Source organism: Cololabis saira, chromosome 14 (assembly GCF_033807715.1).
Source record: "Cololabis saira isolate AMF1-May2022 chromosome 14, fColSai1.1, whole genome shotgun sequence".
In the NCBI taxonomy this organism is placed as follows: Eukaryota; Metazoa; Chordata; class Actinopteri; order Beloniformes; family Belonidae; genus Cololabis; species Cololabis saira.
This window is the reverse complement of record NC_084600.1, coordinates 40,209,693-40,230,534: the sequence shown is the minus strand read 5'-3', so window position 1 is coordinate 40,230,534 and position 20,842 is coordinate 40,209,693. Positions and strand designations below refer to the sequence as shown.

At 39.0% G+C, this 20,842-nt stretch overlaps 1 protein-coding gene across 2 annotated transcripts; it reads left to right on the top strand.

Annotated features, from left to right (window-relative positions):
- Nucleotides 1-7,547: 7,547 nt before the first annotated feature.
- Nucleotides 7,548-18,457, top strand: LOC133460092 (uncharacterized). 2 transcript variants are annotated; one of them, XM_061740616.1, is made up of 6 exons: nt 7,548-7,643; nt 8,917-9,263; nt 11,896-12,203; nt 13,348-13,443; nt 15,521-15,556; nt 18,165-18,299. In XM_061740616.1, exons 1-5 carry the CDS (start codon nt 7,556-7,558, stop codon nt 15,546-15,548), a joined length of 867 nt encoding a protein of 288 aa, XP_061596600.1. In that variant the 5' UTR covers nt 7,548-7,555; the 3' UTR covers nt 15,549-15,556; nt 18,165-18,299. The 2 variants fall into 2 exon arrangements, with proteins under 2 accessions (XP_061596600.1, XP_061596599.1); XM_061740615.1 differs by lacking the exon at nt 15,521-15,556 and having other exon boundaries at nt 18,165-18,457.
- The last annotated feature ends 2,385 nt before the right edge of the window (nt 18,458-20,842 follow it).

Below are 20,842 nucleotides of genomic sequence, written 5' to 3'. Positions count from 1 at the left end.
CATCCATCCATCCATCATCCATCCATCATCCGTCCATCCATCATCTATCGATCATCCATCATCCATCCATCCATCCATCATCCATCCATTTATCCATCTATCCATCATCCATCCATCCATCATCCATCCATCCATCATCCATCCATCATCCATCCATCATCTATCATCCATCCATCATCCATCCATCCATCTATCATCCATCATCCATCCATTTATCATCCATCTATCATCCATCCATCATCCATCCATCATCCATCCATCCATCATCCATCCATCATCTATCCATCCATCATCCATCCATCATCCCTCCATCCATCATCCATCCAATCATCCATCCATCATCCATCCATCCATCCATCATCCATCATCATCCATCCATCCATCATCCATCCATCATCCATCCATCCATCATCCATCCATCATCCATCCATCATCATCCATCCATCTATCATCCATCCATCATCCATCCATCATCCCTCCATCCATCCATCATCCATCCATCATCCATCATCCATCCATCATCCATCCATCATCCGTCCATCCATCCATCATCCATCCATCATCCATCATCCATCCATCATCCATCCATCATCCATCATCCATCCATCATCCATCCATCATCCTCCATCCATCCATCATCCATCATCCATCCATCATCCATCCATCATCCATCCATCCATCATCCATCTATCATCCATCCATCATCCATCTATCATCCATCCATCATCCGTCCATCCATCCATCCATCATCCATCCATCATCCATCCATCATCCATCCATCCATCCATCCATCCATCCATCATCCATCCATCATCCATCCATCATCCATCATCCATCCATCATCCATCCATCCATCCATCATCCAGCCATCATCCATCCATCCATCATCCATCCATCATCCATCCATCCATCATCCATCCAACCATCATCCATCCAACCATCATCCATCCATCCATCCATCCATCATCCATCCATCATCCATCCATCATCCATCCATCCATCCATCATCCATCCATCCATCATCACTCCATTTATCATCCATCTATCATCCATCCATCATCCATCCATCCATCTATCATCCATCCATCATCCATCCATCCATCTATCATCCATCATCCATCATCCATCCATTTATCATCCATCTATCATCCATCCATCATCCATCCATCATCCATCCATCCATCATCCATCATCATCCATCCATCCATCATCCATCCATCATCCCTCCATCCATCATCCATCCATCATCCATCCATCATCCATCCATCCATCCATCATCCATCCATCATCCATCCATCCATCATCCATCCATCATCCATCCATCCATCATCCATCCATCATCCCTCCATCCATCATCCATCATCCATCCATCCATCATCCATCCATCTATCATCCATCCATCATCCATCCATCATCCCTCCATCCATCCATCATCCATCCATCATCCATCATCCATCCATCATCCATCCATCATCCGTCCATCCATCCATCATCCATCCATCATCCATCATCCATCCATCATCCATCCATCATCCATCATCCATCCATCATCCATCCATCATCCCTCCATCCATCCATCATCCATCATCCATCCATCATCCATCCATCATCCATCCATCCATCATCCATCTATCATCCATCCATCATCCATCTATCATCCATCCATCATCCGTCCATCATCCATCCATCCATCCATCATCCATCCATCATCCATCCATCATCCATCATCCATCCATCATCCATCCATCCATCCATCATCCATCCATCATCCATCCATCATCCATCCATCCATCCATCCATCCATCATCCATCCATCATCCATCCATCATCCATCATCCATCCATCATCCATCCATCCATCCATCATCCAGCCATCATCCATCCATCCATCCATCCATCCATCATCCATCCATCATCCATCATCCATCCATCATCCATCCATCCATCCATCATCCAGCCATCATCCATCCATCCATCCATCCATCCATCATCCATCCATCATCCATCATCCATCCATCATCCATCCATCCATCCATCATCCATCCATCATCCATCCATCCATCATCCATCCAACCATCATCCATCCAACCATCATCCATCCATCCATCCATCCATCATCCATCCATCATCCATCCATCATCCATCCATCCATCCATCATCCATCCATCCATCCATCCATCCATCATCCATCCATCATCCATCCATCATCCATCCATCATCCATCCATCATCCATCCATCCATCCATCATCCATCCATCCATCCATCCATCCATCATCCATCCATCATCCATCCATCATCCATCCATCATCACTCCATCTATCATCCATCCATCCATCCATCATCCATCCATCCATCCATCATCTATCCATCCATCATCCATCCATCATCACTCCATCTATCATCCATCCATCATCCCGTCATCATCCATCCATCCATCTATCATCCATCTATCATCCATCCATCCATCCATCCATCCATCCATCCATCCATCATCCATCCATCCATCATCCATCCATCATCCATCCATCCATCCATCCATCATCCATCATCCATCCATCCATCATCCATCCATCCATCATCCATCCATCATCCATCATCCATCCATCCATCTATCCATCATCCATCCATCATCCATCCATTTATCCATCCATCATCCATCCATCATCCATCCATCCCTCATCCCTCCATCCATCATCCATCATCCATCCATTTATCCATCATCCATCATCCATCCATCCATCATCCATCCATCATCCATCCATCATCCATCGATGTATCCATCATCCATCCATCATCCATCCATCATCCATCCATCATCCATCCATCCATCATCCATCCATCATCCATCGATGTATCCATCCATCCATCATCCATCCATCATCCATCCATCCATCATCCATCCATCATCCATCCATCATCCATCGATGTATCCATCATCCATCCATCCATCATCCATCCATCATCCATCCATCATCCATCGATGTATCCATCATCCATCCATCCATCATCCATCCATCATCCATCCATCCATCATCCATCCATCATCCATCCATCATCCATCCATCCATCCATCATCCAGCCATCATCCATCCATCATCCATCCATCATCCATCCATCCATCATCCATCCATCCATCATCCATCCATCATCCATCCATCATCCATCCATCATCCATCATCCATCCATCATCCATCATCCATCATCCATCCATCTATCATCCATCCATCATCCATCCATCATCCATCCATTTATCATCTATCCATCCATCATCCATCCATCCATCCATCATCCATCCATCCATCATCCATCCATCCATCCATCATCCATCCATCTATCATCCATCCATCATCCATCCATCATCCATCCATTTATCATCTATCCATCCATCATCCATCCATCCATCCATCATCCATCCATCATCCATCCATTTATCATCTATCCATCCATCATCCATCCATCCATCCATCATCCATCCATCATCCATCCATTTATCCATCCATCCATCCATCCATCCATCCATCCATCATCCATCCATCCATCATCCATCCATCCATTTTCTATACCTGTTACATATATAGATATAGATATAGGATGTGTTTCTCTATATGTATACTGTGTGTGTGTGTGTGTGTGTGTGTGTGTGTGTGTGTGTGTGTGTGTGTGTGTGTGTGTGTGTGTGTGTGTGTGTGTGTGTGTGTGTGTGTGTGTGTGTGTGTGTGTGTGTGTGTGTGTGTGTGTGTGTGTGTAAAACTGTGCAAATAAAGGCCCATAATCAGATGTTAATATATGAAAATGACAAACATCAGTGTGTCTGCAGAATCACAGAAACACAACTCACCACAGTTATGTTTTTATACTTGACAAACAGGGTAGATGTGAGGAATAATTTCCTATTCAAGGGGGAATAAAAGAAAAGTAATTTCCAGTTTCTGGCAACATCCACCAACAAAGACGGCAGGATTGTCTGCAGAGATGCCGTCCAACACCGCTGACAGGAACAACCATCATTCCTATTGAACGGCTTGAATATCCATTAAATGTTGATTTAATTGCATGACTAGTGTGAAGATGAGAGTGTAATTCACTAAGAGAATTCGTCTAGGATGAAGGATGATGCTTTTTGGCTCCATATCTTTACAGTTTTACACTTTTTCTTCAAATCAATTCAACTCAGCTTTATTTATATTGAGTCCATTACAGTATAAATTATCTCTAGGTGGTTTCCAGAGACCCGGAGCATAACCCGTGGGCGATTATTGAATAAACGATGGAATGTAAAAACTTCTCTAGTGGGAGAAAACCCTTAACCCTTTATAGGGCACTCATTGAAATACTTGGAAATGTACAATTTCAACCCTAGAGTGTTATTGGGGGCTACTACCAGAGTATTTTTCATTATTTCTTTTTTTCATTTTTTTTTTATTCTTGATGCAAATCAAGGTCAAAGAAGTTACCATATATGGTTCCTTGCCCATCGCGAGTAACATTGTATCTAACACTGAAGTTACCATGTATGGTTACTTGCCCATTGAGGGTGAAATTGTACCCATACATTGGATATGTATAAAAATACAAAAAAACACATACAACATAATATTTATGATACTCTCTTCATAGAGATATTAGAACTTTTCTCCATAAATGGTACAACTTGACTTATAGGGCTTCTCTTTTTCTCCATCCATATATTTCGTCCAATCAGTCCAATCCCCTCCTGACCCTCTCTCTCCACCAGCAGCAGGCAGGTTGACCATGCCATTGACCATGCCACAGAACAAGAAGTGAAGAATAGCATTAGAATTAATGCTGGTACTGATATTATGCTATACAAATCTGTGGCAACATCCAATACAACATCCAATATTGTCTTACCTTATAATGCGCTATTTGTAAAACGAAAACACCCAAAGTATGACTTACTAGATGCACCGGGCATATGTCTACAAAAGGACACTGTCACTTGAACTAGTTTGACCATAAGGGGGTGTATTTGTAAAAAAATGCACAAAGTATGGGTTACTAGAGTATCTGGCATATGTCTATAAAAGGTTCCTTAGTCACTTGCACTAGTTTTACCACACAGGGGCGTATGATCATATATGGGGTCACCATTATTCATGCTAACTATTTCATTGATTTCACTAATTCTGCACAAACAACACTTATCTCATCAGTTAGCCCCATCTTTCAAACACATACTGTGTGAGTGTCATCAACTTAGCATGGTTAGTTTCAGCTTTATGAACTTTTGTGTGGAAGAAGGTAGAAGCAAAAATGTGAATTTTCCCCTTCTTGAAAATCAATGAAGTTCCCGCTTCTCCAGGGCACTACTGATTGGTCAGATGCCATGATGACACTGTCTGTGACAAAGCATGATCAGTGCTGATTGGCAGGATTAACTCACATGACTTCAAGACCTCACTGAGAAGTTTGGGGAAAGTAGTTTTTCATGTCCACGGAAATTACCGTATATGGTAACTCGCCCTATAAAGGGTTAAGCCAAACCGTGGCCAGGAGAAAGAAAAAAGGAGGGAAAGTGCATCACAACAAACTCTAAGAACAATGGAGGGCAGTTATGCCGATGAGATGTTTCTCCCAAGCAGAGAACATCAGCTCTTCTGTCTTTGTGGATCCACATGTTGTTCCCATGCCGGCGGGTTTTCTTCACGTGCTCTGGCGTCCTTTCATAGATCATATAAACAGATACTATCGCTTGTCTCTGTGGCTCTGCAGTGAACCGACAACCTTCCTGGATCCTCCACCTCTGATCCGGGACAACAGGAATAACCTTCAATACCCCCATGACCCTAACAATGTCCCCTGTTGTATATATTAACTTTGCTGATATAGATATAATATATTCTGTATTATTCAAACACATGTGTTTGCAAAAATGGTATTTAATGGTAACAAACCAGAAAAGAATAAAATTACAATACATATTTGACAGATGTACAAATTAATTAGTCACCACGTTGATGATAGTGGGATATTGAAATGTATGAATGTATCTACAAAGAACCATCTCTCTACTGAGTAATATCAATCAATCAATCAATCAATCAAACTTTACTAATAAAGCACTTTTCATACATTATATGTAGCACAAAGTCTTTTACGTGTTTAAAAATTGTACAATTTAAAAAGTTAAAACAGGGCCCAAACCCCCCACCCCTCACACAAACCCCACTTCCCTATATACATACTGTATAACATCATGAGAATTAAATGTAAAAGTAAAAAAAAATCATCAATAAACATTCTGTTTTATTGGAATGGTTAAATATATTGTAAAAACTTTGCCTTAAAAGATTACCATTCCCTGTCTTTAAGTGCTGTTGAAAAGGTCTTTAAGCTACTTTGAATCTATTGGTTCAATTTTATTTTATTAAAATTAAACCTTAGTAAATAAAATAAAATCTGTACAGGAATATTTGCCATCCATTTGAAATGTAGGACTTTTTTGTATAATAAAACCTGTAAAGCCTTGAATGATTTGACAAATCTACGGAAGAGTATCAAGGCCAGGCAGGAAAAAAATAAAAATATATTATGCACTTTGAGAAAAAAGTCGAAATGTCGAGAAAAAAGTCGAAATGTCAAGAAAAAAGTCGAAATGTCGACATTAATGTTGAAGTACAATTTAGAGAAAAAAGTCGAAATGTCAAGAAAAAAGTCGAAATGTCGAGATTAATGTTGAAGTACAATTTCGAGTAAAAAGTCGAAATTTTGAGAAAAAAGTCGAAATTTCCTGGATAAAGTTGAAATGTTGAGAAAAAAGTCAAAATTTAGTGAAAAAAGTCGAAATGTCGAGATTAATGTTAAAGTACAATTTCGAGAAAAAAGTCAAAATGGTGCGAAAAAAGTCAAAATTTCGTGAATAAAGTTGAAATGTTGAGGAAAAGGGAAATTTTGACTTTATTCCTGAAATTGTATTTCAACATTATCTCGACATTTCGACTTTTTTTTCGACATTTAGACTTTTTCCTCTACGGAAGAGTATTAGGGCCATGTAGGAGAAAAGATATTTGAGAGGGGAAGATTTTTTTTTATTGTGCACTTAGAGAAAAAAGTCGAAATGTCGAGAAAAAAGTCAAGAAAAAAGTCGAAATGTCGAGATAAATGTTGAAGTACAATTTCGAGAAAAAAGTCAAAATGTCGAGAAAAAAGTCGAAATGAGGAGATATTTTTTCTCCTCCATGGCCCTAATACTCTTCCGTAGTTTTTGTTTATAAATTGTGTTCAATCTGGTTCATTTGCCATAATGTTGATAATGGACTTGACTGAAAACTTGTGTGTTTTTACAGATGAATATACTTTTACAGGCTATTTATTGATCTTACTCTATTTGAGATTTGCACTTATTTTTTATATTTACATTGATACTTGTATGTTTTTTTTTCAACTTTGTTTATTGAGCAACATTTTCATACATCACACATGTTCCATGTATCAACATAGGACAATAAAAAAAAAAAAAAAAAAAAGAGTGCGCCGTCACGTGACGCGACGTCTTACGTCACGGCTGTGCGTAAGGGGCGTGGCTTCTCGGGGAATGTCCATCTGCTGCTCCAGCGCCAAATTCAAACTGCAGGAAAACTGTCTGCAGGAAAACACGCCACTCTCTCAAGATCTACTTTCAGGTAAGTTGTCGGTCGGTTCCTGCTTTTGTGACGGAGTTTGTGACGGAGTCGTGTCTGAAAGTGAGCTTTAGAGAGCGGTTCTCTGGGATCATCCACGTTTCACATCCAGGGAAACTTTAACCAACAGTTCTGGGCGTGGTGATCCACAAAAAAACCTATTGTTCCTGCAGGACGAGCTTTCTGTGGAGATTTTAAACTCATTCCTGTTTAAGGCATAAAGCCCCTGTAGTTTCTTGTTCTAACTGTTTTGTTTGGAGTTATCTGAGGGATAAAAACAGCAGTCTGCTGGATGTTTGTCCTGCTCAGACAGAAGCTGCAGGATCAGATGTTTTCACCATTCTCTGTCCCTAAGTTAAAACTGTTCAGTTTTTTCTGTTTCTTAGTGTGTTCCTCTCTGTGAGAAACTGTTGAATATGCACAAGCCTGTGAGCTGTAAGGGTTATTATCAGGAGAATATCAGGGTCAATGGAAGATTATTAGGATCACTGGAATAGTAGTGGGGTCACTGGAAAAGTTTCAGGGTCACTGCAAGAGTATTAGTGTCTCTGGAAGACTATAAGTATTACTGGAATAGTATTGGGGTCACTGGAAGATTATTAGGGTCCTTAGAAGAGTATTAGGGTCACTGGAATACTATTACGGTTAGGGGTGGGTATTGGGAAGGACCTCACGAAACGCATCACGATACTTGAGCCACGATACGATACAAATTGCGATATCCCGATTATGCGATATATCGCGATATTCTACATAGTTCACTGAAAAATGTTAAAATGCATTACACATCTTAAAATCCAAGTTGTATATATGTACATCAGATGATAGTGATAATGCATTGGACAGACTGAGTCAAAACAATGTAATTCAAACTTTCCATTTTAATTATGCAACATATTTGCATGAAAAAACTCACTGAAAAACAATGAAAAGTGCAGTGTGTGCATTATTCTTAGATACAAAATACTCAAAATAAAATGCAGTGTCTCACCCACACTGAAATTGAAATCACAAAAATACAGTACAGCTACTTGCCCCTGACTTAAAATGACAAAAATAAAATGCAGTGTCTCACCCACACTAAAATCACAAAATAAAGTGCAGCTAGGGGTGGGCAAAAATATTGATACGGCAATATATCGCGATGCATACATTGAATATCGATATCGTATCGGGAGACTATGTATCGCGATATATTGCCGTATCAATATTTTTGCCCACCCCTACTTAATATAGATAATAAAGAGCCGTTTTGTGTTTGCTGGGTCCGGTGCAGGCTGTGCGGTGATGGACGGGCTTGGTCGCGCTGTGGTCGGGGTCTGGAGGGCCCACACGGTCCTGGACGAGTCCGACGAGGCCGAGTTCTCCCCGGAGGCCCCGGACCGCTTCAGGAAGCTCCGCTCGTCCTCGTCCCTGAACTCCCTCCGGATGTCTCTGCGGAAACGGCTGCCGCTGCGCTCCGTCCAGGCCAACTCCCTCCCCGAGAACCCCACCTGGGAACCCGAGAACTCCAGCTGGGAACCCGAGAACCCGGGCTGGGAACCCGCCAAGGAGCCGCCCAAGGTCGGCGCGGTGCGCACGCTGACGCGCAGCGCCAAGACCTCCATCAACGGGATGTACCAGGTGGGACTTCTTCTCATTTTCCCCTGTGGATCTGTGTATCACTCTCTTTTCCTTAAAGGGGACCCATAATGGCATTTAATGCCTATTTTAAACAGGCCTTGAATGTCTTAAAAACAAGCTTTTGATAGTTTTTGCTAAATAAATTAGAAATTCAGCCTCTGAGCCATGTCTTTATCTTCCCATTCTCTAACCCAGGGGTTGGCAACCCGCGGCTCTAGAGCAACATGCAGCTCTTTAGCGCCGCCCTAGTGGCTCCTGGAGCTTTTTCAAAAATGTTTGAATTTTTTTTTCTCTTTTTCCTTTTTTTTCTTCTTTTTTCCTTTTTCTTCTTTTCTTTTTTTCCTTTTTTCTTTTATTCTTCGTTTTTTTTCTTATTTCTTCCTTCTTTTTTTTCTCTTTTTTTTCTTCCTTTTTCCTTTCCTTTTTAATCTCAACATTTCGACTTTTTTCTCGAAATTTTGACTTTTTTCTCTACATTTTGACTTTTTTCTCTACATTTTGACTTTTTTCTCAACATTTTGACTTTTTTCTAGACAATTCAACCTTTTTCTCGAGATTGTACTTCAACATTAATCTCGACATTTTGACTTTTTTCTCAAAATGTTGACTTTTTTTCTTGACATTTCTACTTTTTTCCTCGACATTTTGACTTTTTTCTCGAAGTGCATAATGAAAAAAAAAATCTTCCCCCAGTTATAACTAATATAGCTACATGCAGCATGTGTTGTCTTCATTCTAAGGCTGATACAAGACTTTTAATTTTTTGCGGCTCCAGACATATTTGTTTTTTGTGTTTTTGGTCCAATATGGCTCTTTCAACATTTTGGGTTGCCCACCCCTGATATAACCTCATTATCTATGCAGGATTCTGAGTGGGCGGGGCTATGATAATGAGGCTCTGTGCTGATTGGCTGCCTGAATGACGCGATACACCGCTACGGAAAAATGGAGGAAGCTCCGGCCGCCGGAGTTAGTTGTGGGCGTGGTTTCACGCATCAGAGGCCAACCGATGTAAATCACATTTTGGTTACGTAACTTTGGGGAGCAGAATCTTATTGGCTCGTAGATCCACATCACACTGGACGGCTCATCCGGGCAGCTGTACAGACACTGCAGAATTTGGTTGCTTTCCTCCTTCTCTGAGTTGTCAGGCTGAGGGGAGACCACTTTATAAATGTTAAAGCAAGAAAAAACCTGTTTTTCATAATAGGTCCCCTTTAACGTTCCCTCCTCCTTCCTTCGACCTATAGAGGGAAGTCGCATGACGTCACAGATGCGACTTCACGGTGGGTTACTCCCACTGAGTGTCAGAAAGACTGAGTGTCAGTGTAAACTTTCAGTTTGAGCAACTGGAAAACATCTAAAATGGGAAAGAGCTGTTGTGTGATCGACTGAACTCATAGATTTAGCAAGAAATCAGAGTTATCGTTTTACAGACTGCCAAAAAATAAGCTTAAGAGAGACAAATGGATCGCTGCAATTCACAGAAACAACTGGATTCCAGGCCCCGAAACGTGGATTAGCGGTTCCCATTTTGTATCAGGTAATACTGGATTTTTGGGTAGCTAACGTTAAACGGTCAAATCATAAAGTTCGGTGTCCTCATCACTTTAATTTCTACAACAAATCCTGCCTTGAAATCGGACCAAGCATCAAGACTTTTGTAAGCCTTCAAGCTTTGCTTCGTGTATTTCCCCGGCGTAGAAATTAAGTACATATAAATATCAGGAAACTGGATTCGTGGCCAAATATTAATGTCCATGGACCACTGGTTCTTGGTAACTGTACCAAATATTAATGTCCATGGACCACTGGTTCTTGGTAACTGTACCAAATATTAATGTCCATGGACCACTGGTTCTTGAGGTAACTGTACCAAATATTAATGTCCATGGACCACTGGTTCTTGGTAACTGTACCAAATATTAATGTCCATGGACCACTGGTTCTTGGTAACTGTACGGGTCACTGTCAAGTCCAACTGCCTTTAAATTAAGCCCATTATCCCGTCTTTTCCACAGTTTTCCCAACTAATTGCAGCCACTCAGTGTGAGTAAGGGGGCTGGTCCAGAGGGAAAGTGACGTCAATGCAAACCCTCTATTTCAACTTTATTCACGAAATTTCGACTTTATTCACGAAATTTCAACTTTATTCGCGAAATTTTGACTTTATTCGCGAAATTATATTTCATCATTCTTCATCCTTAAGCTGAAAGGAGAAGAAGAAGAAGAATGTTGAAATACAATTTCAAGAATAAAGTCAAAATTTTGAGAATAAAGTTGAAATACATTTTGATTTTTTTTCTCAAAATTGTACTCTACTTTTTTCTCAAAGTGCATAATTTAAAAAAAAATCTTGTCGAAGTACAATTTCGAGAAAAAAGTCGAAATGTTGAGAAAAAAGTTGAAATGTCGAGATTAATGTTGAAATACAATTTCAAGAGTAAAGTCGAAATTTTGTGAATAAAGTCAAACTTCCGCCTTTTTTCAACTTTATTCACGAAATTTTGACTTTTTTCTCTACATTTCAAATTTTTTCTCGAAGTGCATAATAAAAAAAAAATCTTCCTCCTCTAAACTATTATTTTTATTTTCCTCCTGCCTGGCCCTAACACTCTTCCGTATCCTCCAGCGGTTCCAGAGGACCAGGGAGTTTTCCCAGGAGGAGTGTCTGGTGCAGACGCCCGGTCGGGGGGGAGAGGCGTCTTCCTCCTGCACCCCGAGTCGTCGGACCCCCGGCCGGGCCGGGACGCCCAGATCTGCAGCCACACCCGGCCGCACCCCCGGGCGAACGCCCGGCCGCACCCCCGGGCGCAGGGGGAGGAAGACCCCCGAGGCCTCCGTCCGCGGGGTGAAGGCGGGCGGCGGCAGGAGGCAGCTGGTCCGGATGGCGGCGCTGAGGAGCCCCTTCGCTTCCCCCAGCAGTCAGAACCAGACGCTGTGAGTCTCACCGCCGTCTGCTACGTTCAGATTCAGGTCCAGATTCAGATCCAGATCCAGACGACTTTATTCATCCCTTTGGGAGGTTCCCTCGGAGAAACTGACATCTCCATCTCACTCACTCAGCACTGTCGTATACAGGACTGTCTCAGAAAATTAGAATATTGTGATAAAGTTTCTTTATTTTCTGTAATGCAATTTAAAAAAAACAAAAATGTCATACATTCTGGATTCATTACAAATCTACTGAAATATTGCAAGCCTTTTATTATTTTAAATATAATTAAAGCTGATTATTTATTATTTTAAATAATAATAATACTATTATTATAATAATATTATACTATAATGATATTATATTATTATAATAATATTTATTATTTTAAATAAAATTAAAATTAAATTTAATTAATTATATTAAAAATTTAATTAATTTAAATTATAATTATTAAAATTAAAGCTGATTATGGCTTACAGTTTAAGATTAAGATTCCCAAAATATTCAAATTTTTTGAGATAGGATATTTGAGTTTTCTTAAGCTGTAAGCCATGATCAGCAATATTAAAATAATAAAAGGCTTGCAATATTTCAGTTGATTTGTAATGAATCCAGAATGTATGACATTTTTGCATTACAGAAAATAAAGGACTTTATCACAATATTCTAATTTTCTGAGACAGTCCTGTACAAATAAAACACCCCAAAAACACCCATATAAAGGCAAGTTTATTGATATAGCACAATTCAACACAAGATAATTCAAAGTGCTTTACATCAACATTAGAAGCAGCAAGACACAATTAAACAGTAAATAACTAATAAAATGAGAAAAGAAAAGAGGTTAAATAATAAAAAGCACAAGTTGTTAAAAAGTAAGGGCAGTACAGCAGGTATTTAATTGAAGAGTACGCTTCAGTAAACAGTAATGTTATACTTGATATAAAGATAACAAAAATAAAAAGTGCAGTGCCATAATTAGAATTATATGGATAGAAAAGGAATAAGTGTTATATAATATTGTAGTTATTGGACAGTCCGGTTTGTTGTTGGTCAGACTGACTGACGCCTCACAGTCCCTTTCAGTTCAGTTTTTATAAACATGTCTGCAGGTTTCTCTGATCTCTCTGTTTTTAACCGTCGTAGGAAGTTCGACCAGGACCTGGAGTCGGTGTCCAGCGGACTCCGGAGGCTCAAGCGTCTGTCCAAGGCCTTCGACGACATCATCGGCCGGGACAAGAGGTAACACTGCTCTTCTGGGAGGGGTTTTCTCAAATTATCTTTAAGTAAAGGAAAGTTAAATGTCTTATTGATGTGTGTAGGTGAGTAGTGTGTGTGTGTGTGTGTGTGTGTGTGTGTGTGTGTGTGTGTGTGTGTGTGTGTGTGTGTGTTAAAGTTGCTTGGGTCAATGAAAATTATGACTAAATATCGCCGTGAATGAACCTTTATCACCTGAGGAAAACTAGACGAGACGCAACAAAAATGCTGGTCATGGGACGATACCCGTAATTAAATATATAATGCAATATCGTAGAGGAATAAAAACGAGACTAAAATGTAGATTACAAAATAAAAACAACCAAAATGAGACGAAATGTTCTAGCAAAGATCCTTAGTGTCCATGTTTTCAGTAGTTTCTCTGGTTTAATGTCCATGTTTTCAGTAGTTTCTCTGGTTTAATGTCCATGTTTTCAGTAGTTTCTCTGGTTTAATGTCCATGTTTTCAGTAGTTTCTCTGGTTTAATGTCCATGTTTTCAGTAGTTTCTCTGGTTTAATGTCCATGTTTTCAGTAGTTTTCTCTGGTTTAATGTCCATGTTTTCAGTAGTTTTCTCTGGTTTAATGTCCATGTTTTCAGTAGTTTCTCTGGTTTAATGTCCATGTTTTCAGTAGTTTCTCTGGTTTAATGTCCATGTTTTCAGTAGTTTCTCTGGTTTAGTTCTGCTGGGTGACGTTAGTCCTCAATCCCAGTCGCTGCAGCAGGAATCAGATCCAGAAGATGCAGCTGCAGAGTTAGAGGCTGATGCCGTTAACGCAGAGCTCTAGTTAACGTCCATTAAAAACAAAGTTACTTAGAGAAACGCAGGGATCTGCTCTGGGGCTGGAGAAGAAGAAGATCCATCTTTGGATCCACTTTCCTACAAAGACGTGGAAAAGAAAACCCAATGTGTCGTCAGAAAAAGAAAAAGACGGGGAGAAATGCAGAAAAATAAATACATTGCAAACTAAAATTAGAGTCTTCTGTATCTGGAATGAATGTATTGTTGAGTCTATAAGGTAACAATAATATAATAATAAGATAACCTTGTTTGAATTGTAAAATGTTTTTTGTTAAATACAATCGTTGACTAAAACTAGACTAAAATGGACAATTCTGACTAAAATAAGACTAAAATGCTCAGACTTTTAGTCGACTGAAACTTGACACGACTAAAGGGAGAATGAACGTGACTAAAACTAATAAAAACTAAAATGATAGCTTGACCCAAAGACTACAGGACTGTCTCAGGAAAATGAGAATATTGTGATAAAGTTCTTTATTTTCTGTAATGCCATTTAAAAAAAAAAATAAAAAAAAAAATGTCATACATTCTGGATTCATTACAAATCAACTGAAATATTGCAAGCCTTTTATTATTTTAATATTGCTGATTATGGTTTACAGTTTAAGATTCCCAGAATATTCTAATTTTTTGAGATAGGATATTTGAGTTTTCTTAAGCTGTAAGCCATGATCAGCAATATTAAAATAATAAAAGGCTTGCAATATTTCAGTTGATTTGTAATGAATCCAGAATGTATGACATTTCTGTTTTTGAAATTGCATTACAGAAAATCACAATATTATAATTTTCTGAGACAGTCCTGTAGACTAGAATGAAAACAGGCTGACAGAAACGACACTAGTGTGTGTAGATGAGTAGTGTTTGTGTGTGTGAAGAGGCATCAGTCCTTTTCCTCCCATTCATTCCTTATCTGCACAAAGGAGACACAAGTATGTGCCGTTGTTGAACCCCAGACTCCCTCCTTCCCCCCGACATTCCTCCCGCCTCAGTTTGAATCCTGCTCTGTCCTTCTGGTATTCTGAGGGGAGGGGTCCAGGGTGGGAACTGGAACTGGAGCCAGATGTAATGACAAATATGGGCTCATAACTTCTGGATCTTGTTGCATCACTTCCTGTGTTGAAATTCAAACTGTTGGATCGGTGAAGAGTCGGGGTGTCGGCCGCGGAGGGAGACATGAGCAGCTGTTCACATCCTGCAGCCGACTGAAGGAAAACGTCGCTGCCGTAGAATCTAAACACGTTTGTCTCTCAACAGGCATTTCAACTACTCTCTAATGGAGTAGGGGAGAAGGTAAATGAAATAAATAGTCTCTCCGAGACTCCTGAAGTGACGTGTTACTAATGTTGAAGCATGAAGCTGCATGGCCGAGCTCATCTGGCTTGATTTGGACGGCTTGTGAGGCAGCGTTCAGTTATTCTGCTCCTCACCGGTGGAACAAACTTCCTGCAGACCTGAGGTCTGCTGCAACTGTCAGCTCCGTGCAATGGTTTGCTGAGTCCAATAGTGAAGGGAGTCACTAAAAACAACTAGAACAGCTTCCGCCTTCAATTTTCTGACGTTTTAAATAGGTTGCCTTCAAAAATCAGAAGATAAAACAGTGTTATCACAGAAATCTGCTTTTTGGCCTTCTCTCAGCGAGAAACGCTCATTTTGCATCTGAAACACGTGCAAAGGTTTGCTGAGTCCAATACTTATGGAACTCAATAGAAACAACTAGAACAACTCCCCCTTCAATTTTCTGACGTTTTCAATAGGTTGCCTTCAAAAGTCAGAAGTTAAAACAGTGTTATCTGCGTTAAATCTGCTTTTTGGCCTTCTCTCAGCGAGAAACACTAATTTTGCATCTGAATCAGGCCTCAAAACATTACTGTTTAATTAAATACTTACCTGCTGTACTCTACTGCCCTTACTTTTTAAACAACTTTTTATCATTTTACCTCCTTTTCTTATTATTTTATTTCATTTTATTTGTTCTTTAAGCATACTCTTAAATTAAATACTTTTTGAAAACCGCACAAAGTTATGGATAAGCCCTGAATGCAGGCATCGTGACGTAGAACTGTCAAATTTAATTCACCGTATGAATTGTTACAGATTACTTTTGTAGTAGTAGTAGTAGTAGTAGTAGTAGTAGTAGTAGTAGTAGTAGAAGTTTATTGCAGACTCGTGGTCCAACAAACCCAATTACATAGAACAAAATACATACAAAAAAAACCACTGTCCAGCAGGGACAGTTACAAATACAAGCTTTTAAGCCAATGTCTCCTGAGACAAGAGGAGTATCTGACGCAGCTCTTCCCAGGGTCATTTATATTGACAATGATGCCATTCACAGATTCATCCAAACGGCACATGAAACTGTGCATTACATTCCTAAGAACAGCTTGAAGAGTATTGACTCTTGCAGCCACAAACATCTCACTTGCACTGCACCATCTAGGCCTTTTGAGTAAGATTCTCATAGCATCATTATATGCAACTTGAAGTTTCTGGAAACTTACTTTTTTTATAATTTGACCACAAGTGGGCTGTGTAGAGTGGTGTACAATAAACTCTAAAGCAGGGGTCGGCAACATGCAGCTCTTTAGCGCCGCCCTAGTGGCTCCTGGAGCTTTTTCAAAAATGTTTGACCTTTTTTTTTCCGTTCCTTTTTTAATCTCAACATTTCAACTTTTTTTCCTCTAAATTTTGACTTTTTTCTCAACATTTCGACTTTTTTCTCGACATTTCGCCTTTCACCATTTGCCTTCATTCTAAGGCTTATAAAAGACTTTTCATTTTTTGCGGCTCCAGACGAATTTGTTTTTTGTGTTTTTGGTCTTTCAACATTTTGGGTTGCCGACCCCTGCTCTAAAGATATTAATCTTCACAGCTTCTGAGCACATGCTGAACTTGCGTGCGAGGATGTTGGCCTGTTGGCCTGTAATACTGTATTTGACCCGGTCTTTGTACGTTTTGCCCGTATAGAAACTTAATTCTTGCCATTGTAAGAATGAGATGTACCTCCTGTATTCTACTGCCCTTACTTTTTAACAACTTGTGCTTATTATTATTTTACCCCTTTTCTTATAATTTTATTTCATTTTATTTGTTATTTGCTGTTTAATTGTGTCTTGCCGCTTTTAATGTTGATGTAAAGCACTTTGAATTACCGTATTTTCTGGACTATAAGCCGCACCTGCATACAAGTCGCATCCGCTGTATTTAAAAAAAAAAAAAAAAAAGATATTTAGCCGCAGATATTTATGTTGTTAGATTAGATATTTACCACATGTACAGAAGGATTTTGAACTGTAAATGATGTACATGTTTGTACCTAAATAGATCCTTTCCTAACAGTGTCTTTTAACACGGCAGCAACTTTGCTGATTTAAAACGGGACAGAACCAAGAGAAAATAACCGGTATTTATTTATCTATTTATCTGTTTGAAATCTGCTTCTACCTACTTTTATCTGCTAAGGAAGAAGTAGCGTATTCTTCTTTGCATTTATTTTGTCTTAGTTTTGATTCTAATTCCGGTTAGAGCGCCCCGAGTGGTGGAAGAAAAATCCACAGAATAGACGTACCTTTGTATAAGCTGCATGGTTGAAAATCTGTGAAAAAAGTAGTCGCTTATAGTCCAGAAAATACGGTACCTTGTGTTGAATTGTGCTGTACAAATAAACTTGCCTTGCCTACGAGTGAAGGTCTGCAGCCATCGTGTGATGGATAACCCTGAATGTCAACGCTCCTCCGTCCAACTCCTGTTTCTTTCTGACTTTCCGTACTTTTCATTACCAGCTTGTTGATAAATGTTTCTGTTTTAACGTCAGACCACGAAGCAAGTTGTTGAAACTGAGTAACTCCTTGCAGACCCGGCGTCTGTTCCTGCGCTGATCCCTGTTCTCCTGTTGCAGACCGGGTTCCAGCCAGACGACCTCCGGGGGCCCGGTGATGAGGAAGCTGGACCCCAACGGGAAACTGAGCCGCTCCAAGCTCAAGCACCGAGCCTCCAACCTCTCCACCTCCCTGGGGGGGTGGGCCCACACGGCTGTGAGCTCCCTCCACAAGTCCAGCTGATCCACGAGTCCAGCCGATCCAGGACCTGTCTCACATTTATCACTGTAGTGTCGTGTTACATTTCCGTGTACGTCTGTCACAACACAGGGAGACGATTATGTGGCAGCGTGTCTTCTGTTTTTATCCGTGTTGTGTTTTATTATTATTAGTATTTGTGTTTACACGTCAGATTAGCTGAGTTTGGGTCAAATATCCTCCTTACAGCTAAATAGGGATTTTCTATACCATCTTGTATGTTTCTGTCTTTGCTGCTACAAATAAATGTCTTAGTTACATTACATTTTTTTTTTAAGTACTAATGTATTTAGTTTATGTTCACTCGTATTCTGAAATCTCCTCAAAGAGCAAAAGGGCAACGTCTTTGTCAAGCTAACACTAAATGTATTGACGGAGGACAGATTCTCCTCTATTTTTTTACGTATGCAATAATGATACTAATATTTTTATGCCTTTTTTATTGACATTTTTACATCATCTTTCTTTTTTATTCAACAGGAGCCAGTTTTTTACTTTTTTTTGTATTCCAATAATGCAACGTAGGCGGTATTTAAACGGGAAGGGTGTCTGGGTCGCTGCTGCACCGACGCTGGTCACATTCATCATCTGCTAATGTGATGGGAGAAGATTTAATGGCTCATTACCAGATGACGCCAATGATGATGATGTTATAAAGAAAAGTCCAGCAAATTATGAGTGTAGTGACAGCCAAGCTAACAGCCTCAAATGAAGCATATCTTTTTTTTTTTTTTTTTTTTACATATAACTGAAAAAGGGAGAAACAGCCTGAATGTGAAAAAGCATGTGAATAATAAAACTACTAAACTTCAACAAAGCCAGGGTGTGTCTAAGTGTTTTATTATACATCTGCCTCCGCGCTTCTCAGATATCCAAATGTATTACTTATGTTTTACAACCAGAATCACAGTTCTTCTCTCCACAATTACAGGACTGTCTCAGAAAATTAGAATATTGTGATAGTCCTTTATTTTCCCGAAATGCAAAAATGTCATACATTCTGGATTCATTACAAATCAACTGAAATATTGCAAGCCTTTTATTATTTTAATATTGCTGATTATGGTTTACAGTTTAAGATTAAGATTCACAGAATATTCTAATTTTTTTAGATAGGATATTTGAGTTTTCCTTAAACTGTAAGCCATGATCAGCAATATTAAAATAATAAAAGGCTTGCAATATTTCAGTTGATTTGTAATGAATCCAGAATGTATGACATTTTTGTTTTTTTAATTGCATTACAGAAAATAAAGAACTTTATCACAATATTCTAATTTTCTGAGACAGTCCTGTATTCTAATTATCAGGGTGGCCGTGGTTTCTTAAAAAGTTTTGAATTCCATTTTTGCTAAAATTAGGCCTTTAAATGTCTTAGTTTGTCTTAAATCTCAATCCAAGGGTCTTAATTTTAGAGGGAATGTATCCAGTCATCATTAAAAAGTTGTATTTCATCGTTTTGAGGAGAATCCCCTGTGGATGTTCTATATCTGTGTTGCCAAATTGGGCAAGTTTCAGCCCAGTTGGGCTCCTGTCCTTTACAGTGGCAGCAGCAACCACATGGTAATGAAAGGAGGTGAGGATGGACTCAACTATGGTGTAGAACTGCACCATCAGTTTCTTTGGCAGGTTGAACTTCTTCAGTTGCTGGAGGAAGTACATCCTCTGGAGGATGATGTTCAGCTCCCACTTGAGGTCCTTGTCTTGTTATGCCCTCTCTTTGTTGTGTATATGTTGAAGGTGCTTGTTATACGTGTATTTTTCATGTTGGTAATAAAAAATAAATAAATAAAAATGTGAACTTAGTAAGGGTACACTGAAAAAAATTAATTTAAGCGCATGTAAATAACATTTAAATCTGAGATATTAACAATTAAAAATCAAGTTTGTTGCTTTACATGAATACATCTAGTTTGCATTTGTTCAAAAAACAAGACATTGTGCATTTTTTCCTTAACAAGCAGTATTTATGTAATCCCAGACAGTCTTTTCATTTACACACAAACAACAAGCAATGATCTTTACTTTTCCTTTAACAATTTTAATCTATTGGGCAGATTGACCAACGTTATCTTGCTTGATCTACTTTAAAAAAATTAAGGCGACTTTTTCACATGAGATTTTTATGTAGATCAAGAAAGACTAGTCTTTGTATAAACTACTTAATTTTTAGTATGTACAAAATTCATTTGCAAGTAAAGTCAACTTAATTTTTTATTATTTTTGTATTTTTCTTTTATTTCCTTTTTTTTCTCTTTTTTCCTTTTTGTTTCTTTTCTTTTTTTCTTTTTTTCCTTTTTCTTTTTTTTCTATTTTTTCCTTTTTTTCTTCTTTTTTCTTTTTTTCTTTTCTTTTTAAAGTCAACTTAATTTTGATAAATAAAGTAAACTTAACACAATTATGTTGACTCTACGTGCGAATGTATTATTTACATACACAAAATTAAGTGGTTTATACAAAGACTAGTCTTTCTTGATCTACATAAAAATCTCATGCAGAA